The sequence below is a fragment of the Ochotona curzoniae genome, unplaced genomic scaffold (genome assembly GCF_017591425.1).
Source record: "Ochotona curzoniae isolate NIBS_2020 unplaced genomic scaffold, NIBS_Ocur_1.0 contig_1, whole genome shotgun sequence".
NCBI classification, from domain to species: Eukaryota; Metazoa; Chordata; class Mammalia; order Lagomorpha; family Ochotonidae; genus Ochotona; species Ochotona curzoniae.
The window spans coordinates 39,397,719-39,424,928 of record NW_024464918.1 but is presented as its reverse complement, the minus strand read 5'-3'; the positions used below and the strand labels follow the sequence as shown (position 1 = coordinate 39,424,928).

At 48.4% G+C, this 27,210-nt stretch overlaps 2 protein-coding genes across 3 annotated transcripts in view; one reads left to right on the top strand and one right to left on the bottom strand.

The window, feature by feature from the left end:
- Nucleotides 1-7,766, top strand: part of UBTD2 (ubiquitin domain containing 2) — a 53,950-nt gene extending 46,184 nt beyond the window's left edge. For both annotated transcript variants that reach the window (XM_040972238.1, XM_040972245.1), the window contains one exon: nucleotides 5,374-7,766. In XM_040972238.1, the coding sequence (XP_040828172.1) occupies nucleotides 5,374-5,771 (398 nt within the window). In that variant the 3' untranslated portion in view covers nucleotides 5,772-7,766. The remainder of the gene's footprint in view (nucleotides 1-5,373) is intronic.
- Nucleotides 7,767-12,705: 4,939 nt separating this feature from the next.
- On the bottom strand, nucleotides 12,706-19,161 carry EFCAB9 (EF-hand calcium binding domain 9). The gene is made up of 4 exons (XM_040976786.1): nucleotides 18,820-19,161; nucleotides 14,845-14,993; nucleotides 14,004-14,180; nucleotides 12,706-12,959 (listed from the first exon to the last, which is right to left on the bottom strand). The coding sequence occupies exons 1-4, from the start codon at nucleotides 19,121-19,123 to the stop codon at nucleotides 12,741-12,743; spliced, it is 849 nt and encodes a 282-aa protein (XP_040832720.1). The 5' UTR covers nucleotides 19,124-19,161; the 3' UTR covers nucleotides 12,706-12,740.
- Nucleotides 19,162-27,210: the final 8,049 nt, after the last annotated feature.

Below are 27,210 nucleotides of genomic sequence, written 5' to 3'. Positions count from 1 at the left end.
AATATTATTGAGTCATTAACTGAATTTTGCTGTTTCTTTCTAATGCTTATCAGTGAGATTTCTTAGATGAGTCTTTTAATTAGATTCTGTAAACTAGCTCAGTACGTTTTTTGTTTTTTTATGATTTTACGATTTATTTATTTATGTGAAAGGTAGAGTTACAGAGAAAGGGACAGGCCCAGATCTATCACATGCCGGTTCACTCTCCCGGATGGCTGCCTTGGCCGGAGCTGCGCCGGGCCAACACCAGGAGTCAGGAGCTCCATCTTGGTCTCCCACATGGGTACAGGGTCCCAGGGGCTTGGGCTATTTTCCACTGCTTTCCCAGGTGCATTAGCAGGGATCTGGATCAGAAATAGAGCAGAGCAGGATCCTGCACAATAGCCTGCTGCTTCAATCCTTTCTGCATCTGCAAGGATCCTATATGGACACCGGTTCCTATCCTGACTGCTCCACTTCCCATCCAGCTCCCTGCTTGTGGCCTGGGAAAGCAGTGGAGGACCCTGCACCCGCGTGGGAGACCTGGGAGAAGCTCCTGGCTCCTGGCTTTGGATCAGCTCAGATGCAGCTGTTTGGGCCACTTGGGAACTGAAAAGAAGAAGTAGAGCAGGCAGAACTTGAACAAACACCCTAACAGGATGCCGGCACTGCAGGCATGTCAGAGACCCGGAAAACAGGCCATGCATTTTTATTGCTCTGAAGGTCCCCCTAAGAATTTATTATTTAAGAAACTGCATTGATAATTCTTAAAGTTTAGAAATTAAAATAAAGGCACTATAATGACATGGGAGATAGAATATTTTTGCCAGTCTCTTGTATTTAGAAATGAAATGTTCTTAAAGAATCTGATGGCTAGTAAACTATAACTTGTGTCATCTTCTCTCTAGACTCAAAGAGACAAAAATGGTTGAGAATTATAAACGTAGGTTATTACACTCCTCTGCTCTCTCATCCTTTTGCTTTAGTTAGAGTAATCGAAGTCTGGAAATAGCTGGGGTGGGAGGCTCAGTGAGCAGGCTTGTATGTGAGGAAGACCTCCTTTCCGTCCCATTCTGGGGAAGATGGGAAAAGCAGGGTGTCTGATGAGGCCCCAGGGAGCATGCTATACCAACTGCTACAATTTTTTTTTTTTTAGTTTTAAAAACTTGTTTATTTGTTTGAAAGGCAGAGAAAGAGGGAAAGACAGAATTTTCCATTCAGTTGTTCACTGCGCAAATGCATACAACAGGTGGGATTGGGCCCAGCACAATGGCTCAGTGGTCAAATTCTCACCTTTCAAGCACCAGGATCCCATGTGGGCACTGGTTCATGTCCCAGCTGCTCTACTTCCCATCCTGCTGTGCCGAGGAAAGCAGTAGAGGATGGTGCAAAGCCTTACAACCCCATATCTTCACGGGAGACCCAGGGGAAGCTCCTGGCTTCAGATCGGCTCAGTTCCAGCCACTGAGATCATTTGGGCAGTGAAGCAGCAGGTGGAAGATCTTACTCTGTTTCTCCTTCTCTTTGTAAATCTGATCTGCCTTTACAATAAAAAAAAAATTTTTTTTTTTTTAATGAAAACAGAGAAGCAAACAAAAAATCAGTTGGAACTGGGCCAGGCTGAAGCTGGGAGCTCCTGGCTCCTTGCTTTGGATCAGATTAGCTCTGGCCATTGTGGCCACTTGGGGAGTGAACCAGTGGACGAAGCATCTTATCTTTGTTGCTGCTTCTCTTAATTTTGATTTTTCAATAAAAATATTATAATAAAATTTTTTTTTTCAAGAAGATTTATTTTTATTGGAAAGGCAGAGACTTACAGATAGAGAAGGAGAGACAGAATGAGAGGTCTTCCATCTAGTGGTTCACTGTCTAACTGGCTGCAAAGAGCAAAGCTGAGCTGGTTCAGAGCTGGGAGCCAGTAGCTTCATTTGGGTCTCCCATTGCGCTGGCTCCTGTGTGAGGGTGAGGGTTGGACAGTGCCTGCATCACCTGTCTCAGTGTCTGGATCCAGTCCCAGCTCTGCTTCAGATTCCAGCTTCCTGCTGGCATAGCCTGGGTGCTGATGGTGGTGGCCCTGTCACCCACTCAGGACCCCTGTGCTTGTCGTGGGGTCTGAGAAGTACACCAGAAGTGTCTTACACCATGCCTTTCAAATAAGTAAAAAATAATGATTAATGTTCTAAAAACAAACAAAAAATTCTGTTGAAGGTTTTTTTAAATTTTTTTAAGAACCTGCATTACCAGGAGTTTTCTATAAATTTATTATAATTGCTAGGTAACTTGTTTCTTTAAGTCTGTACAGCAGCTGTGCAGGCAGGCCAGATACTATTACCATGGAGGAAACTGACTCAGCATGTCTAAGGTTGGGCTTTTACTTTCCTTTAGGTCTGGCCAGATCCCAGCCACTCTGTGATCTTACTGTCTGTCCACAGTTTTGGTTGGTTCATCGGCTGCAAGTAGAACTGCCTGAACCCTCTGCTTCGTTTCTTTACATTCATTCTGTCACTTCACATGCCTGTAGCTTGCATGTTGATGCCTGCCTCTACCATAGGAGGTTTTGGTTATTGAAAAGAAGATCTCAAGCCCCCTGTGTTAGGGAAGAAACATCTGAGGAAAGACTTCCACCCCAGAGCAGGCCTTTGGCAGTGTTAAGCTCTGCCTGGAATGACATTGAAGTGCTGCATTTCTGATTCCAGCCCCTAGGATGCAGTAGGAGGTGCTGGGGTAGCTGAGTTCCAGGAGCACTGATCTTGAACCTAACGCAGCCCAGGCTGCTGCAGACCGTGGTTGAATTGCATCAGACGGGCTGCCGCTGTTCCCTCCCCACTGTTCACCTTCATCTGCTTTTGTTTTTCTGGAGTGGAAATAGAGACTTGAGGAGGGTTAGAGGAGCCTTGGAATTCTAGGCATTGGCCCACCCTTTACTCATTTTGGGAGTGTGATGATTTTTTTTCCGTATTAGTGGCATTGCCATCTGAATGTTTTGGTTTTTTATTTTGTTTTGTTCTGTTGTTTTTTTGTTTTTAGCTTAATAGAGGTATAATGAAGTACTATAAACAGGACGTATTTAAACAGTTTCATCAGCTTAAACTGGTCTGTGCCTATGAAGCTACCGCTATAATCAGGCTTAACATCTCTTTCTTTTTTTAGGATTTTTATTTACTTTTATTGAAAAGACAAATATACAGGGAGGAAATACAGATAGAAAGATCTTCCGTCCATTGATTCACTCCTCAAGTGGCCATAACAACTGTAGCTGAGCTACTCTAAAGCCAGGAGCCAGGAACTTCCTCTGGGTCTCCCACACAGATTCAGGGTCCCAAACATTGGATTATCCTCCACTGCTTTCCCAGGCCACAAACAGAGAGCTGGATGGGATGTGCAGCAGATAGGTTTAGAACCAGTGTCCATACGGAATCCCAGATGTGCAAGGCAAGGATTTAGCCACTAAGCTACCGCACCAAGCCCATCAAGCTAATATCGTTTTTATTTATTTATTTTTATTGCAAACTCAGATATACAGAGAGGAGGAGAGACAGAGAGGAAGATCTTCCGTCCGATGATTCACTCCACAAGTAACCGCAACGACCAATACTGCACCGATCTGAAGCCAGGATCCAGGAACTTCTTCCGGGTATCCCACACGGGTGCAGGGTCCCAAGGCTTTGGGCCATCCTCCACTGCTTTCCCAGGCCACAAGCAGGGAGCTGGGTGGGAAGTGGGGCTGCCAGGATTAGAATCAGCACCCGTATGGGATCCTGGCACATTCAGGGTGAGGACTGTAGCCGCTAGGCCACTGCACCAAGTCCCAAGGTGACATTTCATGTGCTTGCTGAAACATTAACTTTTGATTTTTGTAGACTTGTATACATATGCAAACCTCAAGTGGTAAAAATAGTAATTACACTGAGAGCCCACTGCAGTAGCACAGCGGCTAAAGTCCTCGCCTTGCACATGCCAGGATGTGCATCCCATATGAGTGCCAGCTAGTTCTAATCCTGGCAGCCCCGGTTCCCATTCAGCTCCCTGCTTGTGGCATGGGAAAGCAGTCGAGGATGGCCAATGCCTTGGGACCCTGTACCTGCGTGGGAGACCTGGAGGAAGCTCCTGGCTTCAGATCTGCTCAGCTCCAGCCATTGCAGCCACTTGAGGAGAGAATCAGCAGATAAAGATCTTCCTCTCTGTCTCTCCTCTGTGTATATCTGACTTTCCAATAAAAATAAATCTTTAAAAAAATGTTGCTCACAGTTGTGCAAGTGTTTAATAGAGGGTGGAAATGCCATCTGTGTCTCCTGCTTGCATTGGTAGTGATGTGGTACAGTGTCTCTCTAAGGTATCTGTTTATTCAAGAACAATTCAGTAAATGTGCCGTCTTTGCAATGTGGTGGTCACTACTGTAGAGAGCTGCTCGTGATCACAAGCGGACTTCAAGTGAATCCTCCCCACTACGTCATAGCAGTGTTTGAGCAGCATACAGCCTGAACAGAGAAGGGGACTTGTGTATTTGCACCTGCTGGCTGAGCTGTGTCACCTTAGAAGGCAGACCAGAGCAGACGCTTGGCGAGTTAGTGACCAATGACGGTCTCAGTTTGGAGACCTTGTCGTTTCAGCCCAGTGCCCGTGGCCACACGCATCGTGTCTCAGCTCGTCTGTCCGTTGATGCCCTTTGCTCAGGATCCCACCTCCTGTATTACTGCCCTGCATGTTTGTTCTCAGTAAGGATGGTTTTTTTAATCCGAGTTGATGAATGACATTAGCACGTGGGCTTGAGGAAAGGGTGTGTTACACACAACCAGAAAACATTCGTTGTTACGCTTTTAAGCTTTCCCAGGAAAGGGGAAGTCCTGGGAATTATAATGCAGTTGGTGCTTTATAAATAAATGAGCCATTAATAATTGTTTTAAAGCTGTAGGTGCTTTTATTCCCTCACCTGTGCCAGCTCATTACAAGCTTCATGCCCCTTTTGTTCTTGGTTTTTAATCCATAGCTTCTTTACAGTAGATTAACTCATTAGGGTTAAATAAACCTCCTCAGTCATCCGTGTGTTCCCTGTAAGCAGTGAGTGCAGAGCTGGCATGGTTGCCTCCGCTGGGTTTATGATTCTTGGGACCTCAGTACTTGAGTTTAAAACTTCCAGGCAGAGAACTACACTGGAACCGTGCCTTCTGGTCAGTTGGGATTAGGCACTCTTTTGTTTTGTTTTGTTTTGTTTAGAGTAGCTAATTAATTTCTTCAAAAGATAGCCTAGTGTCATTTAAATTTCCTTTTAATCTAACCGCTAACGGTATGAACTAAGTTGAATTTTATGTTTTCATTTCCCTTCTAATGAAATGATGAATTCAGTGTAAACAGCAGCACACTCTCCTGTGTTAAAATGATCTTCTGTTTCTGAAGGTGCGCTTACTGAGTGCTACGATGAGCTGGGGAACAGATACCAGCTTCCTGTCTATTGCCTGGCGCCTCCGATCAACATGATAGAGGAGAAGAGTGACATAGAGACTCTGGACATCCCCGAGCCTCCGCCCAACTCCGGCTACGAATCGCAGTTGCGCTTGCGCCTCTCCACCGGCAAGGACCTCAAGCTGGTGGTCCGCAGCACAGACTCGGTGTTCCACATGAAGAGGCGGCTGCACACAGCCGAGGGCGTGGAGCCCGCCAGTCAGCGGTGGTTCTTCTCCGGCAGACCTCTCACTGACAAGATGAAGCTGGAAGAGCTGAAGATCCCAAAGGACTACGTGGTGCAGGTGATAGTGAGCCAGCCCCTGCAGAACCCGCCCCCGGTGGACAACTGAGCTGCTTCCTGCTCGCTCCTGTTTCCCACTCTGTGGCGTGAAATGTGCTTTCACTGCTCCAAATTCCCTATGAATGGATCTAGTTCTGAGGAATTACCAGTGAAAAATTCCATCTGTGATGGAGACCAACAAAAATAATAAAAACACAAAGAGCCAGCCTTCGAGACTCATGTAACTACAATTTCTAATTTGAGAAGCAGTTAAGATATAGATAGCCATTTATTTTAAAACATTCACCAACTATGTAATTGCTGTATTTAAATGATTGGGACTATAACAGGAACGCTGCATCCGTGAAGAACAGCACCAAGCACCTTTTGAATAAAGTTTCCAAAAATATGTACATCAAATCATATCATTTCCAGATATCATCAATAACAGCTATAAGACAGAGGCTTTGATTTTTTGTTTGTTTGTTTGTTTGTTTAATGAACTCGGAAAAGCCCAGCACTGGAGGTTAGCCTCCATCCTGCTCCGGTTTGTTAGCGTTAGCTCGTGTCATCCGCGGTCCTGAAGGAGTGGAGACTGGCAGACTGTCTCAGTGCTGCTTGCCCCACGCCCACTTGTGGAACTCCTTACTTACATTCACACTAAATGCTGGTGCCTTTCAGCACGTTGGTGACAGCACCCTTCTGGAACTCTCGGCAATAATGTTTTCAGTGCAGTCAGGTCTGTCATCAGCTGGTACTTGGTTGAAAAGTCTCTTGTCGCACAAGTATGCTGAACCGTTTCTGTAATCAGTAAGGCTGTGTTCCTGTCCAGGCTTAGAAGGTCACTCCTATATAATACCCTCATTGACAGATGCACTCTGCTTGGAACTTCCTGGAGCTAACTGTGACCCCCAGATGCATAGGGCCTGGGTCAGGGAGGCCAGGAATCCATGACAGCTGTTTCCACTATGGATAATAACTTCATTATATCTGCTTCCCACTTGGCAAGAATGATGTAAGAAAAACCCATTCCGGGGAGAGGTATGCCTCTCTTTGGTCTTCCAGAGAAACATTTCAAACCACAGTTGACAAACACGAAAGGTTCACTGGCCTTCCTTAAACATCAAGAGCAAGACGACATGCTGGGAAGTGGCCTCTGGCGCTCTGACTCAGCGCTGCCTCTCAGCACGGCGGGCGACCATTTTCCCGCCTGCCTCATTCCTAGCAGAGGTCGGTTAACCATCCACCAGTTAGGTCCTGTCAGAGATCTGCTAAGATAACCTGGCTGTTGTACACAGTGGCTGGAGCAGAGCTGCCAAGGATCGTGTTTCACGGTGAGGCGTTGAAAGGCTCCTTCCATGCAAAGGGGCAGCACGAGAGCCGAGAGTCCCTGAGGTGTGAAAGAGGTGGACACACACCATGCTCAGTGGGAAACCCTAAGCCTCCATGCCTACCTGGATGTGAAACACCATTACTACTTTCAACGGCAAATTCAAACTGCTAATTAGTTTAAATGTAATAGAGTTAAATTTCATATAGCCTGATTAAATACATCTGTAATTGTACTATGCCATGTTTTTTGAGAGCTTTAACTACTTTTCTATTTTGTATTCAAATCATTTAAAAAGTGTGGTTATATCTAATTTAGGTTTGCTAATAATTGAATCTAAATTCAGGAGAAAAAAAAAGTCACATAAATTCCAAAGGACAGCTATTTCGTTTTCAGGGGTGGACATGTAAGGGTATTTCAACATACTGTCCCCGACAGCAAAGACATTCACTTGCGTGTCACATTGCCATAGCAACATCTCTCAAAAGTTTGTCGATTTGGGAAGTAAAACAGGTGGATGTTTAGACTTAAGAAAATTGATAACATATTTATGATTAGCAGAAGGTCTTGTTTGTTGAGGATTTGAGCTCTTGTTAAGAGTTTATTTCATTTTAAAGGGTCATATTCTATGGGCATGTTTCACTAACCCAGGTGAGAAAACCATGGTGCTGTTTCATTGTAAATAGATTGATACAAGATTGGACCAATACTTGATGTGTATAATTTTAGTATGTAGGATTTTTGTGCTTTTTTTTAAAAAAAAAAAATTCACATTTTCTCTTTGTCTTGGCCTTTTTTTCTGGGTTTTTGTTTTGTGTTACTCTGCCTACTTACGTGCTCATCCACATTGGGGGGATCTGCTTCATTCTGAGGAAGTGTGAATGTTTTCCTGCTTTTTAAAGCCTCAGCTCAATAAAGAACAGGATCATTGTCATCCAGCACAGGCCGTGCCACGCGGAGCCCCGCACGGTCATGTCTGTCACAGGTGCACTTCACCTCCTGCACTGAAGTTTCGGTCTAAAATAGGTTGTCAGCTTTTCTGTTAAGGATTATGCTATAATTCAGAACTCAGCACTTAGTATCAATGTGACAGCTCTTGTTTTGTTACATTTTCAACATTTTGTTTCAAGATAAGTTATGCGTGCTTGTGGGGAAAATCCCAACCTAGGAACATAGAACAAGACTCTCTTTACTCTGGCCCGCCTCTCCCATTCCTCCACCCCAGAAGCTAACGACGTGGTGCCACTTCTCTGGGCACTTGGATAGACCAGCTTTGTGTTTCTCAGAGGTAGGTGTAAGAATCATCCGGGGGCCCGGCGCGGTGGCGTGAGTGGTTAAAGGTCCTCGCCTTGCACGCCCGGGATCCCATAGGGGCGCCGGTTCTAATCCTGGCAGCCCCGCTTCCCTTCCAGCTCCCTGCCTGTGGCCCGGGAAAGCAGTCGAGGACAGCCCAAAGCTTTGGGACCCTGCACCCGCATGGGAGACCCGGAAGAGGCTCCTGGCTTCGGATCGGCATAGTATCGGCCCGTTGCGCTCACTTGGGGAGTGAATCATCGGACGGAAGATCTTCCTCTCTGTCTCTCCTCTCTGTATATCCGCCTTTCCAATGAAAAAATAATAAAAATAAATCTTTAAAAAAAAAAAAAAGAATCATCCGGAAGGCTCCTAAGAAGAGGCCGCCAGACCCTTGTCCACAGGGCCCTGGGTCAGTGGGTCTGAGTGGGATTGGATGATTTGCGTTTTCTGAAGTCTCTGGGGATGCTGAGCCTTCTGACCGGGGAGGCGGCTGAGATCTGTGAGTTCCTCGGACACACACCAGTCTGCACCTAGGCCTGTTCTCAACAGTCTCCCCACAGTCACTGCGGCCCACAGCTACTTCACCTCCGCTCAGATCAACATGGCTGGCGTGAACCGGTTTCCTTTTGAACACGTCCCTGTGTCTGTAGCATGCATTCTTCAGAGCCTTGCATTCTGTAGACATGTGTGACTTGCCCTCTCAGGAGATTGCACCAGTTCATACTCCAACAGCAAAACTTCTTATTTCCTCGTATTCTAACCAGATGATCTTGTTTTTTCCCCTCTTTATTTGAGGGACAGAGAGATCCTATCCGCTGACTTCATCCTGTAATGCCTGCAACACTGGGCCCTTGGCACTGGGCCCAAGCCCTGAAGTCTGACACTCCAGGTCTCCCCAGTGGGTGGCAAGACCCCGGTGCCTCCCAGGGTCTGCGCGAGCAGGACGCTGAAATGGGGATACTGAACCCAGGCACTCTTGGGGGCTCACGGGCATCTTACTGAGCTTTCTACAAATGAATCCAATTTTTGGAATTTGTTTTGTAGTTTTATTGTTACTTAGAGTTTAGTTTGATGAAGGCAATAGGGCAAAAAAAAATTTTTTCTCCATTGATGGGGGGAAAAAAAATCAAGCATTTTGTGGTACTTTTTAAGATGATAGACTTTAAGATTAATTTTCTTGTTATATGAACAGATAAGCTTGTGTTCATTTCCGATTGTCCGGTGCTGCAACATCATATTTTTACTTAGTAAGAAAAGTGCATTGAGTAAGTGCCCTTGCTGTGTCCAATCTGTTCTTGGTCTGGGTTTCTGGTGCTGCAGGCACCGCTCAGATGTGCGACTGTCCACTGCAGCAAAGGTCATTGCAGACCAGGTGCCCTCTTCCTGTGTTGGTGGCCCAAGGACTAGGATAACCATAAGCCTTGACAGCGAACTGATGGAAAGGAAACAATGTCACGTAGCATCCCTGAGTTTGTTTCTATTTGTGGCTGACACAGATGGCACGGGAACATGCCCGTGGCCCTGGGCCGAAGCTGGCAGGGAAGGGCAGCCTGTCTTCCATCAGACCTGTGTGTGTGTGCCCCCTGAGGGCACTGTTCCTTTAACCCTGGGCCCTAGATCCCCTGTTCGCGCTCAGGACTAAGAAACTAAGTGTAGTAGTCAGAACCACAGTAACTTATTGCCACCCAGAAACAAACACACATGGCCCAAGTAACGTGGGTTAATTCCTTGTTGAAATAATGAAAATGTTAAGTCACGAGTGGCACACTTGGCTACGCTGCCACCTATAACGTGTGCATCTTATTATCAAGCTTCAGCTTGAGCCCTAGCTGTTCCATTTCCCATCCAGCTTCCTGTTGATGCACCTGCAAGGCAGCAGCAGGTCATCAAAGAGCTGGGGCCCCTGCTACCCTCATGGGAGCTCTGGATGGAGTGTGGGTTCCTGCCGTTGGCCTGGCCCAGTTCTGGCTGTTGGAAGCATTTGGGGGGTAAGCCAGCAGATTTCTCTCCCTCGCTATGCCTTTCAAGTCATTTTTTAATAATTGAATCATAACGTAAATGAGGGGGGAAAGATCTAAAATGAACATTGATAGTTTCTTTGATCATATTCCTGATCCCCAAAGACTCATTTGGTGCATTGAATTTTAGGGATGTTTTTTGGTTTGTTTTGCTTTTAAGTTTGTTTTTTGGTTTATTTTGTTTTGGGGCTCAGCGCAATGGCTCAGTGGCTAAATCCTGCCTTGCATGTGCCAAGATCCTATATGGGTGCTGGCTCATATCACAGCTGCTCTAATTCCCATCCACCTTCCTGCTTATGGCCTTGGGACCCTGCTCCAGGGGAGACCCAAAAGAAGCCCCTGACTCCTAGATTCAGATGTGCTCAGCTACAGCCATTGTGGCCATTTGGGGCGTGAACAAGCAGATGGAAATTTTGTATCTTCTCTCTGAAACTCTGACTTTCCAATAAAAATATTTTAAAATACGTCAAATTTTTTTAAATATTAAAAATGTTTTATTGGAAAGGCAGGATTGAGAGAAGGAGAGGCAGAGAGTGAGGGAGAGATTCTATCCTGATTCATTCCCCAGGTGGCTGCAGCAGCCAGAGCTTAGCTGGACCAAAGCTAGGAGCCAGGAGTTTCCTGTGGGTCTCTTACATGTGTGCAGAGCCCAAGCACTTGCCACCCTCTGCCCCTAAAAGACAAGAGGAGAGAAGCTTTCCTAAGGTCTCACTGTGGCTCCTTGGATCAGGGTGGTGTGGCACCGTCCTTGTCCTGGCTTGGTAGAGAATTGCCTTCTGGGAGAGTGATTTCAAACCCTTCAATGACCTTCCTCCTGTCAGTCTATGCAGCACTTCCATGAGGTACGTACTCTCTCCGCATGTAGGGAACAGAATTGAAGGTCAGACGACTTGTTGGGTTTTGTTACACTAGTTCCATTAAGTCTGTGTAGTACCATTATGGGGGAAGAGAGGAATTTTGGCTGTGAAACAAATTAGTCATGTTCAAAGGCATGCTGTTAAAATCCCATAGCTCTTCAAGTAAGTACAGAAGTATTCATAGTAAGTAATGTGATCTGCATCGTTGCAGATTCGACTTGCAAATGACAATCTTAGAATGCCTCTAAGATCTTCTTATCTCGTATAATGAACATTCTGCATCAGGGATTTAAGAGTCAATGAAGGGGGCCCGGCGCGGTGGCGCAAGTGGTTAAGGTCCTTGCCTTGCACGCCCGGGATCCCATATGGGCGCCGGTTCTAATCCCGGCAGCCCCGCTTCCCTTCCAGCTCCCTGCCTGTGGCCTGGGAAAGCAGTTGAGGACGGCCCAAAGCTTTGGGACCCTGCACCCGCGTGGGAGACCCGGAAGAGGCTCCTGGCTTCGGATCGGCATAGTGACCGTCGCACTCACTTGGGGAGTGAATCATCGGACAGAAGATCTTCCTCTCTGTCTCTCCTCTCTGTATATCCACCTTTCCAATAAAAAAATAATAAAAATAAATCCTTAAAAAAAAAAAGAGTCAATGAACTGCCAGCTTACAACTTAGAATCTGTTAAAACTTCAGATTCTTGGCATCTAATTGACCTTGAATTTGAATTTTGATCCCATTATTTAGGGGCTATATGTTCTTGGGTAACAGATTAAGAAATCTCTCCGGAACTCAGTTTCCTCATCTCTCTTTGAGGATAAGCATGCTTCATTCACAGGATTGTAAGGATAAACACAGTCACACGGCTGCATGGCTGGCATAGCACATGGCCACAGTATGTGGTCGTCATTACTAACATCACAGAGAGGGAGAATTCATAAGTGCCAGATTATTCAGGGCAGTAATTATACAGGAAGACACCTAATGATTTTATCCTAATACATTTGGCTCAGGTGCCTGTGCCCCTAAGTGACCAGACAGTAATACAAGTTCCAGAAAGAAAACAACCTCCTTAAAAAGCTTCCCCCGTGGCTAGAGGCACTCGCTGCACCGCGGCCCACTGTGCAGGGGAGCCTACAAATCTGGAAACTAGAAAGGACTGTTGGGTTGTCCATGGCAAACCGCAGGAAATCATTACCTTTCGAGTGCTTCATCCCGGTGGACCTTGGGATACAGCGCGATCTAAAGAGCAAGGGTGAGCTGAAACATCAGTCTGGAATGTGTCCAGAAAAAAGAAGAAAAAGAACAAGAAAACGCTTCCAGGTCCTTGGGTCGTGGCACAGTGGGCTAAGCCACGGCCTAAAGCACCAGCCATTCCATAGGAACACTAGTTCGAGCCCTAACTATTCCATTTGCAGTCCAACTGGACGAGCCAAGTGCTTGGGCCCCTGCCACCCACACAGGAGATGTGGATGGACCCTTCAGATGTAGCACAAGGTAAACATACTCACTCGGATACTCTAAGTTTATTTGTAGACAGAGGAACCATTTTAGTCAATTCTCATTTTCTCCAAATGACCCTGAGGACTCACACCAACTTGACGTGACAGTCTCCTCAGGAGCAGAGATTTCCATTTCCCTTTGCCTTTCTCCTTCTTCTCTTTCTGCTTCTGTCTTTCATCATGTTTTTCTTTCTCTGCCTTCTGTCTCTCCTGGGATTTGTCAATGGAGAAGATAGTGTAGAGTTTAAATTCCTTGTAATTAAGACGCTTTTGTTGGGAAAGAAAAGAGGGAAAAAAGATTATTGCAGGGGGGGTGCCTAGTGCAGTGGCCTAGGGGCTAAAGTCCTTGCCTTGCAGGGCACTGATTCTAAACCCGGCTGCTCCACTTCCCATCCAGCTCCCTGCTTGTGGCCTGGGAAAGCAGTCGAGGACGGCCCAAAGCCTTGGGACCCTGCACCCGCGTGGGAGACCAGGAAGAAGTTCCTGGCTCCTAGCTTCGGATTGACTCAGCCCCAGCCGTTGCGGCCGCTTGGGTAATGAACCATTGGATGAAAGATCCTCCTCTCAGTATATCTGACTTTCTAATAAAAATAAATCTTTAAAGAAATTATTGCAGGAAGGATCTGATACTCTCTTTCACATGGTAACAGGAGTGGAATCATGTGTTATTCTAGAAGTCAGAGATGCGGGGGCTTGGTAGCGAGGACGCACTGGTCTTGTGACAGCAGCCCGGTACCCAGGGAATGTAGCGTCTACCTGCGACTCTAAGACACAGGGTCACTTTGGTCTTGTTGGTCAGTTCTCAACAGATCCTCTCAGGATGACCCATCAGGTGCTGCCCAGCGTGCCCCACCACTCCCCACCTCATCTCCCATTTGCTTGCCCAACGCGAATTTGCTGTTTGAATCAGCAGAATGCAATGTCTTCACCACAGGTTCCCAGCATAGAATTATTTCCTGTATACCGAGTTCACATGAGAAACTCTTCCCCCAACGGCCAGTTAATATTACTCTCTTTTTATACTTCTTGTGCTTCACCCTGTCTAAAGACTCTCCGTCACACCAAAGTGTCTCTACCGTAAGCCTCCATCTTGCCTCCCCTCACTTTCCTTTTCTAAACGTCTGTGTGTGTGTGTGTGTGTGCGCGCGCACGCCTTATATGATGTAGCATTTACTCCTTCCTCTTCAGGGCCCTGTCCCTCCCCTCTGGTTTTGCTCTGCTCCTAGCGCCGTGCAGTCTGCTCCTTGGAGTGGGCTTTTCCCTCTGCTCTACACCCGTGACTGCAAGAACTGGCAGGACATTGGCACTTACACGGTCACCAGTGATGTCAAAATCATGAAAGAGCTCTTTGAGTTCCTGCTTTTTAATGTTGAAGAGAAATCTGTATGTGTGGAAATTGTGCGCTGCAATTCTCAGCTCCCCGTCCACGTCAAGCAGGTCAAAAACAGGCCGGGAATGCCGGTACATAAATTGTTCTTCCAGATGGTTCTATCGGGAGAGAAATGGGTCAGACAAGGGCAGTGGGTGCTACAGGTGCAGCTTTCTAAACTTACCCTGTCGAGATTGGTATCCCCCTGGCGGCATCCCTCCGGAGCTGAAGAGCAAAGTGAAAGCAGCAGCTCGGGTCGGAACGGATCCGTCATGCCCACATCAAGCCCCACTTCAACACCTGCGGGAATCGCTTCTCAGCCCTCCGGTTACCACTGCGCTTTTCCTTACCTCCCGTGGCCACCTGGTGGTCATCCGTGACGTTGATGACAAATAGTGACCACCCCCCGCCCATCTGTGTCCTGGACGGGAGGGTGAACTCCTTGTGCCTTCAGAAAATCCTCCGAAAAGGGACCATGGAGGGAGTAAGGCCTTTAAGTTAGCAGCAACAGAGCATGTACAAAGGAGGGAGGTGATTAGAGCTCAGATCTTTACAAGGAGAAGCGATTGGCAGGGAGAGCCTGGGCAGATGTTGGGAGCTTTTGGGTTATGGCTGGACCACTCAGGAGCCAAAATAAGTCCACTGCAGCCCCCACACGCCTCTTTTGTCTTCCTCCCTCTTGTTTTTGGTGACAGATTGCAAGAGCAATCATGCATTCCTGATTCGGCGCCCCCTTGAGGCCAACACGCTCAGCAGCCCTGGCATGCCTGCCCTGTGACTTGCCTGGTGCGACAGCAGTATGCAGACCAGCACGTAGAACTGCTCGAAGCCGATCTCGCCCACTGCATTCCAGTCAAATATGTCAAACACGGTCTTGATCTGTGTCTGTTTCAAGTTGGTCACGTGTTTGAGGAAGTGGTAGAACAGCACATCTGTTCAGGCAGGGAGATGGATTATTTTGGGTGTTCCAAGCTAGGGTTTGTTGACCGGAGAAGAATGGTCTTATTTCAGCTCTGACTTCATTCAGACCCTTAATTGCCCTCGTGGCTGTGTGGTGAAGCACGGTGCCCAGGGGCTGTCCAAAATGCAGCGGTGAGCAGGGCGTGCTCCTGACGGCGGCTCATGCACACCATGGAGCTGGCAAGATGTGCACGCATCACCTGCTGAAGGCAAGGTGATAACATCCTAGGGGGCTTCCAAAACTCACAGAAAACGTATACTAGCAAAGCATGCATTTCAGCTTTTTAAATCTGAATTTGTTTTTACTTTATTTGCCTTTATTTACTGTACTTGAAAGGTTGGTAGAGAAACAGCAAGCTCACTTGCTCTCCAACAACCCAGGGCTGTTCCAGGCCATAGCCAGAAGCCCACCAGAACTCCTTCTAGGTCGGCCATGTGACTGGTGGAGACCCACGCTCTCATTGCTGCCTCCCAGGGTGCACTCAGCAGGAAGCTGGAGCAGAAGCAGAGCAGCCAGGACTGGGACCAGGCTGTCCCAAAGTGGTGACTGGAACTGCTGTGCCACGCTGCCCAGATTTTGATTTGCACCAAAATAAGCAAATGAATTCCATTTTCCATGAATGTGTTAAAATACCACCCTGTAAAACAGGCACAAAGGGATGCTCATGTACAGAAGGGATTGCTTCATTCTCACTGGGGACCTGGGACACATTCACACCAATGCTCACATCTTCCCTTGACCATTTACCTGGAGGTGATTTTTGTCTGCATTGAAAAGCAGAGAGACAGAGAGATGTTGGGTAACAGACCTTAAAGCAGGAAATGAACAATTCATTCTTTTTCCATAAAAGCCTCAGGGAGCAGGTGTGAGGCCAAGCAGTCCCATTACACATGATATTCAGGTCTGCAGCAGAGTGCTTGGCGTGATCCTGGCTCCTCCGTGTCGGAGCCAGCTGCCTCTGTCCCGACCGGCACCCCAACAGGCAGCAAGCGACAGCTGAAACACTCGGTCCTGCATCCCACACCTGGGGCCCAGACTTGAGTTTCAGGCTCTAAGTTTCAATCTGGCCAAGCCCCTGGCTCTTCCTGGTGAACCACAGAGCCAAGCTGCCAGGAGGGGCACTTGCAGGAGTGGGGAGGACATGACTGCAAGCCGTGCAGCTCAGCTTGGGCTCCTGAGCCGAGCCTGGGACACGCTAGCGAACGCTCGGTCACCGCACCGCACCCACTGGAAGTCTCATTGATGCGAGATGCTCACCTCTTTCTTCCCCTCCCCATCTCCTTCAAATAAAATGAAAATAGATGAATATATATATTTTTAAGTTTCTGTATTCCTTACTTGGCTGTGGGAGAGAGGGAATGAAACTGACTCGCCCACTTTCTATATTAGATACTTTAAGAGCCACGGCTCGGTAAGTGCTGACAATTCCACGGGCGTTACCATCACTTAGATCAGCTTCTGCGACTCGTGGGCAGGCTGCTTGCTTGGGCCTCTCGTAAAGCTGCAGGGTCTGGATTGAGGCGATGTCCCTACAGGACTGCCAAGGGATGCAGCACTGCTGATCCAGGGGCAAAGGACCTCAACGATGACAACCATGTGAATTACTTAGCAAGAGGCAGAGCTGCAATTCAAGGGTGGGTCTGACTCCAAAGCCAGGTCTTTCCTCCGTGGTACCCGGTCTCCTATGTATGAGCTGGTGCACATGCCATCAGAAACATTTCAAGAACAACTCCTGAGGGCAGGGGAGGAGCGCCCCGGCTTGTACTCCTTAGCTGCATCACTGTGGGTGTGTCATCATGGTGCGACAGGTACACAGCACGGTCCTGCCCGTCCGCAGTCGGTCACACAGATGACAGAGGGTGACCAGGGTTCTAAAGTGCAGCTTTGTCTGCACGTGATTTCCCATCGCCTGTTGCTTACCAAAAAACCTCCCCTGTGGCCCCGCTAAATACATACCTCATGTCTATAATGCAAAGCTTCTGCTGAGGATACAGTGTTCAAAGTGTCATTCTTGATTTTTTTTTTTTAAGGCTTAGTTATTTTTAATGGAAAGTCAGATATACAGAGAAGAAGATCTTCCATCTGATGATTCACTCCCCAAGTGACCGCAACGGCCAGTACTGCGCCGATCTGAACCCGGGAGCCAGGAGCTTTTCCGGGTCTCCCACGCGGGTGCAGGATCCCAAAGCATTGGGCTGTCCTCAACTGCTTTCCCGAGCCACAAGCAGGGAGCTGGACGGGAACTGGAGCTGCCGGGATTAGAACTGGCATCCATATGGGATCCCGGGTGTGTTCAAGGTGAGGACTTTGGCCACTAGGGCACCACACCGGGCCCGCTCCATAGATTCTTAAAACAACGGACACTTCTCCCTGCCGGGCTGGAATGAATGAAGGTTAGAATGCCTTATTTATGCCCAGTCCTGAAAAGCAGCCAAGGTGTTTTCATCGGTTCACAGACTCAGCTGCAGGGCTGACATTTTCAATATTTATTAGTCACTCATTAGCAGCAGACATCTTTTAGAAGGATTCACGAGAGAGCTGGCATGTGTCCTCTGACCCGACAAATCAGAAAGCAAGTCTGGCGGTGGGTGCTGTTGCACAGCAGGCTGAGCTGGTACTCGGGGCTCTGGCATTCCCTTTAAGAATACTGGGTCGGGGCCCAGCGCACTTGGCCTAACGGCTAAAGTCCTCGACCTGAACACACCAGGATCCCACACGGGTGCCGGTTCTAATCCCGGCAGCCCCGCTTCCCAACCAGATCCCTGCTAAGGTGACATTGGGTTACTTGTGCCGTTCCCTGCTAAGGTGCGTGGGAAGACAAGAGAAGATAACCCAAGTGTTTGGGCCCTGCACTCGCGTGAGAACCCCAGTTAGAGTTCCAGGCAGCCGGCGTTAGCCTGGCCCAGCCCCCGCCATGGAACCATTTGGAAAGAGACTGGTGGATCAGAGATATGTCTCTCTCACTGTGCTTTTCAAACAAATAAGTCTTTTTTAAGAAAGAAGAGGGAGGAGGAGAAGGGGAAGAAGAGAATCTTGGTGCAGTCTAAGGGTTAATGTCTGCCTGACTGAGGTTCAGCTGCCAAGAATGATAATTAAAATCATAACTTGCACTGTTTTCTATAGATTTATTTATTTTTATTGGAAAGTCAGACATAAAGAGAGGAAAATCCTCCATCTGATGTTTTACTCCCCACCCCCACCCAAGTGGCAGCAATAGCCGGAGCTGAGCTGATTCAAAGCCAGGAGCCAGCAGCCTCCTCCAGGTCTCCCATATGGATGCAGGGTCTCCAGGTCTTGGACTGACCTCAACTGCTTTCCCAAGAAATTGGATGGGAAGCGGGGCAGCGGAGATGCGAACCGGCAGCCATGTGGGATCCGGGCGCATGCAAGGTGAGGACCTCAGCCACTAGGCTACTGCGCTGGGCCCATAACCAGCAATTGTCAAGGCCTTACCCCATGGCAGCCCTATGCCAAGCATTTGGTATGCATTGTCTCTCTTCCTTTCTGCAGCAGCGAGCTGGGCCCCACCACTAGAAGCCTCACCTCTAAGTGAGGGAAACAAGACTTCCAGCGGGCGATGGTGACCGAGTGTTCTCTATTCTGTCCCAGGCTGGGGCTCAGGAGCCTGAGCTGCCCTGCACAGCCTGCAGTCATGTCCTCCCCTCTCCCACAAGCCCCTCTTGGCAGCTTGGCTCTGTGGCTCTCCAGGAAGGCAAAGGAAGCACCTGCTGACCACTCGGTTTCCAGTACCACCCCAGATGTGATAAGCAGAGAGGCCGTGGGTCCGAGGCACTGACCATTCAAAGTGTTGCTCTGGTGTGCGTCTAGCAGGTGGAAGTACTCCACCAGAGCCTTGACATTCCTCACCGACAGCAAGCAGTAGATCTTGTCCAGGTACAAGTACCACAGGAATGAGCCCTGTCGCAGTTTCATCTTGGTCTTCAAGAAGCCGAAACCCCCAGCAAGTGAGAACACAATGGAACATTCCATCTCGGAACTGGAGTGCCAGACAGCGCGCCTGAGAAGCTCGGCAGTGGCCAAGGTGAGGAGACCTTGGAAGACAGCCGCTTCCGCCCTGCTCTCCAGCCTCGCTCTCAGCATATCCTGAAACTCTTGTTAACTGGATAATGCCTATCAAGTTCTCCGTGAAAATCAGGCAGTTGAGAAATGAGTAAATAGTGTGTTACTCCAACATATGAAAACCTGGCCACCATGGCTTGTGTGATTATTAGAGTAGTCACTATCTAAATGTGTTAGCAAATGGGCCCGGTGCGATGGCTCAGTGGCTAAATCTTTGTCTCGGGTGTGCCAGGATCCTATGTGGGCACCAGTTCATGTCCCAGCTGCTCCACTTCCCATCCATCTCCCTACTTAAGGTCTAGGAAAGCAACAGAGGATGGCCCAAAGCCTTGGGAACCTGCACCTGCTTGGGAGACCTGGAGGAGCCTTAGCTAGTTCCTGGCTTTAGATCTTATCAACTCTGGCAGTTGTGGCTACTTGGAGAATGAACCGAAGGTTGGAAATTCTTTCTCTTTGTCTCTCCTTCTCTCTGTCAACCTGCCTTTCCAATAAAGATAAAATAAATCTTTAAAAAGAAAAGAAGTTGGACAAGTACATGAGAGAAGTCCTGAGGAGATGGTGCTGTAGCACAGTGGGATAGAATGCTGCTTGGTGGGTCTCTGATCTAGCTTCCTACTACTGAGCCTGAGTGGCAGGGATAGCTCAAGTATTTGTGACTTTTGCACTTGCATCAGAGACCCGGATGGAGTGCAAGGCTTTTGGCTTTCGCCTGGTCCAGCCCTATCTGTTGCAGACACTTGGGAAGTGGGCCAGCAGATGGAACTTCTTTCTCTCTCTCTTTCTCACTTTCTTCTGCCTTTAAAGTCACTGAAAAAATAAAAGAACTGAAATAGTTTGGAATAAGTATAGTAAAAATAAAACAGAAGAATTTTTTGAAAATAGTATTCATTTATTTGAAACCGTCGCAAAAAGAGAGGAAAGGACAGAGATCCTCTGTTCTTTGGTTTGTATCCCACACTCCTGGGCTGGACTGGGGCCAAGGTCAAGAGCCAGGAACTTCTTCTGAGTGGATGCAGAGCTTCAAGCACTGGGGGCCTCGTCTGCTGCTTTTCCAGGCTTATTAGCAGGGAGCTGGGTCTTGAACCAGTGTCCATATGGGATGTTGATGTCATAGGCGGTGGTTTTATCTGCTGTGCCACGATGCCCACCCAAGAGAGGAAGAAACTTTTAAAACAATTTTACGAGGGTGGTGGCCCATCCACCTGTTCACTCCCCAGATGGCCGCAACGAATGGAGCTGGTTCAGGCAAAAGCTGGGAGCCAGCAGCTCCTATGAGTGCAGGGCACAATGACTGGGTCACCATCTGCTGCTTTCCCAGGCCGTAGCAGAGAGCTGGATTGGAAGTGGAGCAGCCAGGACTCAAATAGGGCCCATATGGGATGCCGGCTCTGCAGGCAGGTTACCTTGCTGTGCCACAATGCTGCCCCCAGAGAAGAAATTATTAAAAACAAAAACCCAAATCAGTGAACCAGAAAACAAAGCAGTAAATTGAACTAGAATAGCATACTTTTTTTTTATAAAAAATGGATTAATACATTTTATTATTCCTGGGGCCTGGCACCATGGCCTAGCAGCTAAAGTCCTCGCCTTGAACACACGGGGATCCCATATGGGCACTGGTCCTAATCCCGGCAGCTCCACTTCCCATCCAGCTCCCTGCCTGTGGCCTGGGAAAGCAGTCGAGGACGGTCCAAAGCCTTGGGACCCTGCACCTGCGTGGGAGATCTGGACAAAGTTCCTGGCTCCTGGCTTCGGATTGGCGCAGAACCGGCCATTGCGGTCACTTGGGGAGTGAATCATCGAACGGAAGATACTTCTCTGTCTCTCCTCCTCTCTGTATATAATCTGACTTTAAAGAAAAAAACAACAACAAAATAAATTTGATTGTTCCATGACATAATCCCATAGGCTGATCTTTTTTTCTTATACTTTCCTTTTTGCAATGGAAAAGTTCAGACATACCCGAAGGGGAGAACTGCATTCACTAGTCCATTTTCTCTGACAATAATGACACATGTGAACCCTCGGTACTTTATAGAGAAGAGTAGTAGCAGCTGGCATTGTGGCAAAGTGAGCTAACCCATGCCTACCATGCCAACATCCTGTACCAAAGTGCCAGTTTGCGTCCCAGCTGCTTCACTTCTAATCCGCTTCTCTGCCAGTGCGCCTGGGACAGCAGTGCCTGATGGCCCAACTATGCACATGGTAGAGCCCATGGAGCCCCTGGCTCCTGGTTTCAGCCTAGCCCAGTCTATCTATGCAGGGATAGAATCTGTGTCTGGGAGATCTCTCCCTCTTTCACTGTGTGTGTGTGTCCCTTCTCCGCACTCTGCCTTTCCAATACATTAAAGAAATTGTCTCTTTAAAAAGAGTTTTCTTTGGCTCACTAGTCAAGCGCTCAAGGGCGTGCCCTGGCAGAGGCTCAGCTCTGGAGAACAATCCATGACAGATGTCATCACGGTGGTGGGCCGGAGGGGGAGAACACGCGGTGCGGGGGAAGCCAAAGACAGAGAGGCGCCAGGCTCGCTCTTTCAGAACAACCCTCTCGGGAGGCCTGGCCAGGGTCCCCTGGGAACTACACTCTCAATGACTTCATCACTGCACTCCTTCTGGGCCCCCCACCTGCTAAAAAGCTCCACCGCCTCCCCGGGGCCCAAGGTAACAAGGCCTGAGGCGGTGTGGGACACACCTCCGTGCTTCCTGGACTCCTCACTCCGCCTTTGCGCAGAGCAGCTTAGCACCAGTCTCGCTGTAGCTGCATTGGCTTCCCGCTGCCACAGCATCGCCTTATGTGGCAATGAATCCCCCGGAGCGCAGCTCACCTGTCGGTCACTGGAATGTGTATATCAGAGACACTATGTTTTTAGATTATTGTTTATTTGAAAGAGTGACAGGGACAGAGAGAGGTCCTCCATCATCTGTTGGTTTATTCCCCAAGTGACCACAACAGTGGGAAGGGAGCCAAGGACAAAGCCAGGAGCCAGGAACTCCACGCAGGTGTCCCAGGTGGGTGACAGCCAAGGTGTGCTGCTTCCCAGGTGCCTTCGCGGGGAGCTGGATCTGAAGCTGGGGTGGCTGGGACTCAAACCATCACTCTGAAACGGGAGGTGGGAGGGCCAGACTGCACTGCAGCACACACCACTAATCATTTCTTTTTTAAATTAAATTTTGAGAGCATCCAGTTTGAATTCCAGTTTTTCCACTTGCAATCCAGCTTCCTGCTCACAAGCCTAGGAAGCAAGGCATGAAAGCCCACTTACTCAGACCCCCTGACAGCCACACGGGCAATCCAGATGGACTTCCAAGCCCCTGGCTTCAGCCTGGCCCAGCCCAGGTGTTGCGTGCAATATCTGCAGAGTGGACCAACGGATGGAATCTCTCTCTCTTCCTCTCTTCCCCTCTCTCTCCCTCGCTGTCAGCACTGCTTTCCAAGTAAGTAAATCTTACAAGATGGAGGAGAAGAGGAAGAAGAAAAAGAAGAGGAGGAGGAATTGGAGGAACACAGGTGGTAAGCGCAAATCAGCAGGCCGGAACAGCCTGAGGGCCCCTGGGGCTGTATTTTTATAGTGGTGGCTATGGGCCAAGAGAGTTTTAGTGTGGTTCTGAGGTCACCTGCTGGCGAGGTCAGGCCAGTTCCCTTTTTGATTTGAAGAACTAAGCCAACTTTTTGTTTTCAGTTGGTGGGCTTTTCTGTTTTGGTTCTTGTGACATACTGGTCCTGGGGAAATATCTGTACAAACGAATGCTCCCCGAGATTAACCCCATGTAAGCAATGCTTAGTGTTTTGATCTGATCTGAGCTATCTTGGAAGCAAACTGAAAAGCAGGTGATTTTTTTTTTAAACTTTGGGATTTTTCTTCTTGGTTTTGCTTCCATCCACTGGTTTACTTCTTGGCATCCGTGGCTGAGAAACTGGAAGCCGGTAACTGCGTGTGGGTCCCCTTGCAGGTGGCAGGGATCCAAGCGTGTGGGCTTGCACCCGCTGCCTCCCATGGTGAATGTTAGCAGGGAGTTTGACTGGAAGCAAAGTGCAGGGAACTTGATCCTAGGCAATCCCAAGTGTTGACTTAACCTGCTGCGCCACAACACCTGTTCTGTTGACATTTTTTTTAAGTAATAACGAAACACCTTTAAATGATTGTGATGCCCGTGTTGTGGGGCAGTGCATTAAGTTGCCACTTAGGCTGCCAGCATCTCACATCAGAATGCTGGTTTGAGTCCCCGCTGCTCTGCTTCCGGTTCACTCTGCTAGGTGGACCTGGAATAGCAGCGGAGAGTGGCTCGGATACTTGGATGCCTGCACCTGTCTGTAGACACAGGTGGAGTTCTGGACTCGTGGCTCGGACCTGACCTAACCCTGGCTGTTTTGACCATTTGAGAGTGGAACTAGCAAATGCATGATCTTTTTTTTTTTTTTTTCTCTTTCTCTCTCTTTTCATGCTGCTCTGCCTTTCAAGTGAATACATCTTTTTCAAAGAAGGCTTGCAAGGAACAGGAAGCTATTTATTTATTTTCTTTGAAAGCGAAGATTTCCTATCTCCTGGTTCATCTCACATGCCACTGGGGCCAGGCAAGGCTGAAGCCTAGAGCCAAGAACCTAAGTCAACTACACTACTTGAAAAGAGACAGAAATTCCATGATTAGAAATGAAAAGTTCAATAATTGAAATTAAATGCTCGAAGGGAAAGAAAAAAGAAACTTCGACAGCTGGGTTTTACAGCAGAAAAGACAGAGTCACAGATCAATAGATCAGAAAAACCACATTCAAGTCAGCACAGGGGAATAGAGCTGGACAGAGCGCTCGATGGCCGGCTGATACCCTGCCTGCAAGCCTGCTCCCCGGTACCGGCATCCCATGTGCTCCTTCGCTCACATCCTAGCTGCTCCATTTCTGCTCCAGCTCTCTGCTTATGGCCTGGGAAAACACTGGAGGACGGCTCAAGGCCTCGAGCCCTCATACTCAATGTGGAAAACCTCAAAGAAGCTCCTGACTCCTGACTTTGGATCGGCTCACTTCTGGCTGTCATGACCGTGAACCAGCAGATGGAAGATCTTGTTCTTTCTGTAAAAATCTGCTTTTCAAAAAAAAAAAAAAAAACCAACACTGGCCACTTGGATGCATCCTCAGTTCTGTCCCATGACCGGGGCACAAAGAGTGATGTGGCGACAGACATTCCTTGTCTTAGACCTACCATGCGCTTCTCTAAGCAACCATGCCATCATTTAGTGGAAAACTGAATTTGGAACCCAGATCTGTGCTATGCTCTGCCCCGTTGCCCGTGTTTCTCTTAGGGAAGAAGCTAACCCCACTGAATCCTTGACGATTTGGCAAAAACCTGGAGTGAGATGCTCCTACTGTGAGACACTGTAGTTTAAAATTAATTTATATCAGGCCTGGCAGCGTGGCTTAGCCGCTAAAATCTTTGCCTTGAATGTGCCAGGAACCCATATGGGTGCCGGATCTAATAATCCCAGCAGCCCCGCTTCCCATCCAGCTCCCTGCTTGTGGCCTGGGAAAGCAGTCGAGGACGGCCCAAAGCCTTGGGACCCTGCACCCCCATGAGAAACCTGGAAGAGGTTCCTGGTTCCCGGCTTCAGATCACACTGGCTGTTGCAGTCACTTGGGGAGTGAATATCGGATGGAAGATCTTCCTGTCTCTCCTTCTCTGTGTATATTTGACTTTCTAATAAAAATAAATAAATCTTAAAAAAAAATTCTAAAAAAAAAAATCAATTTATATCATACCTTATTGCTTGGTGCCTGATCAGAGTGCCTATATCCTAAGGCGTAAAGACAATAGAAGTGAAAGGCGCATATTGTGTTCTTCCATTAAAAAACCAAAAACAGGGGCCCGGCGCGGTGGCGCAAGTGGTTAAAGGTCCTCGCCTTGCACGCCCGGGATCCCATATGGGCGCCGGTTCTAATCCCGGCAGCCCGCTTCCCTTCCAGCTCCCTGCCTGTGGCCTGGGAAAGCAGTTGAGGACGGCCCAAAGCTTTGGGACCCTGCACCCACGTGGGAGACCCTGAAGAGGCTCCTGGCTTCGGATCGGCATAGTATCGGCCCGTTGCGCTCACTTGGGGAGTGAATCATCGGACGGAAGATCTTCCTCTCTGTCTCTCCTCTCTGTATATCCGCCTTTCCAATAAATAAATAATAAAAATAAATCTTTAAAAAAAAAAAAAAACCCAAAAACAAACAGCAACAACAAAAAAAACCTTTTAACCACACCTGAGTTCCTGGAAAGTCCCTGAAGAGGGCAGCTCTGACTGCCAACACTGAGATTTGTGGGCGGAGACTTCTGGCAGCACTGTCCCAGCGCCCTTGGGGAGCGGCGAGGGGCTTTTGGTGCCCAGGTGCTGAACCCTCCAGACAGACCTAGAAGGCCGGAGTTCAGGGAGATTTCAGCTTGCTGGGTACGGGAGACTGCTGGGCTGGTGTTCCCACACCCCTCCCCGAGCCCCTCTCCTCAGGCCTTGCTTCCCTCTGCTCTTACTACAAGATTTATTTATTTTTAAAGAGTTATTTATTTTGATTGCAAAGTCAGAGGAGAAGAGACAGAGAGGAAGATGTTCCGTCGAAGATTCACTCCCCAAGTGACTGCAACGGCTGGTGCTGCGCTGAAGCCAGGAGCCAGGAGGCTCTTCTGGGTTTTCCATGCAGGTTCAGGGTCCCAAGGCTTTGGGCTGTTCTCGACTGCTTTCCCAGACCACAAGCAGGGAGCTGAATGGGAAGTGGGGCTGCTGGGATCGTCCACATGGGATCCAGCTTTCATGCTGAGGGCTTTAGCTGCTAGGCTACTGCTTCGGGCCCAAGTTGCACCCCCTTCATAATCAACTGCTAATTTGCGGTGTTGGAGGGACAGTGTGGGAACCTCTGACTTAACAGCCGACCAGGTAGTCGGAGACGCGAGTGGTAGCTTGCTCTGGTGACTGGTGTCTGGAGTAGTGTGTGTGTCAGGGGTCAGGTGCGCAGCCCTAACCTGAGGGGTCTTTGGCATCTCCAGGCGAGCAGGTGAGGATGTGAGGGATGGTCCCTCCAGTGAGGATCAGCAGAGAATGTGAGAATTCCTTGGTGCGGGCAAAAATCAAACATACGGAGTATCACACTGCCTTTAAGCATGTTTAGAAATATGTATATGTCCATATATTTTTTCCCTCTGGAATGGCTGAAATGAATAAGGCCGACGAGATCAGCAACGGGAACAACTGGAACTCTCACACTGCGCTGCTGGATTGTAAAATGATGAACCACTTTGCAAAATTTCTCATAAAGCTTCTCGTAAACTGAAGCAGGCATTTAGCACACGAACAGTCCACTGCACACCTAGGCGCGCCTGAGGAAAATGAGAGGATGGTATCTGCAGGGGGAAAAAGCAACACCTTTCCATTTCCTATTTTTATTTGCAAGAGACTTATTTATTTATTCCAGTGTCAGAGAGTGGGAGAGAGACAGAGTGAGATCTTCTACTCTGCTTCACTTCCTAAATGGCTGCCACCGCCTGGGCTGCACCAGGCGGAAGCCAGGGGCCAGGAACGCCATCCGGGTCTCTTATGTGGGTGAGAGGAAGGACGTCCGTGAGCCAGCCTCACTGCCCTCCCAGGTGCATTAACAGGGCACTGGACAGGAAGCAGAGTAGCTGGGATTGGAACAAATACTGATAGAGTTTGCCAGTTTCACATGCGGCAGCTTAATCCTCTGCTGGGCCCAGGGAATATATTAAACAACAACAAACGGCCTCATGTTAAAGATAGGTAGATAGATAGATAAGATCTTCTGTCTACTGGTTCACTCTCTAAATGGCCACTACATGTAACCTGGGCCAGTCTGAAGCCAGGAACCTGGATCTCCATCTGTGTCTCCTACCCATATGGGGGACCCAAGCACGTGTGTCACCTACTGCATTTCCAGACATGTCATCAGGGAGTTGGGTCAGAAGTAGAGCAGCTGGGATTTGAACCCGTGGTCTGATGGTGGCATTCCCCCACTGTATCTCAGTACTGGCCCCAAAGGGGCTTTCCTTCACCCATCACTTCTACAAACATTACCTCATGCTGAGGCCCTTTAGCAAGATACAAATTAACAAGGACATCATTTAGTCTGTTTTAC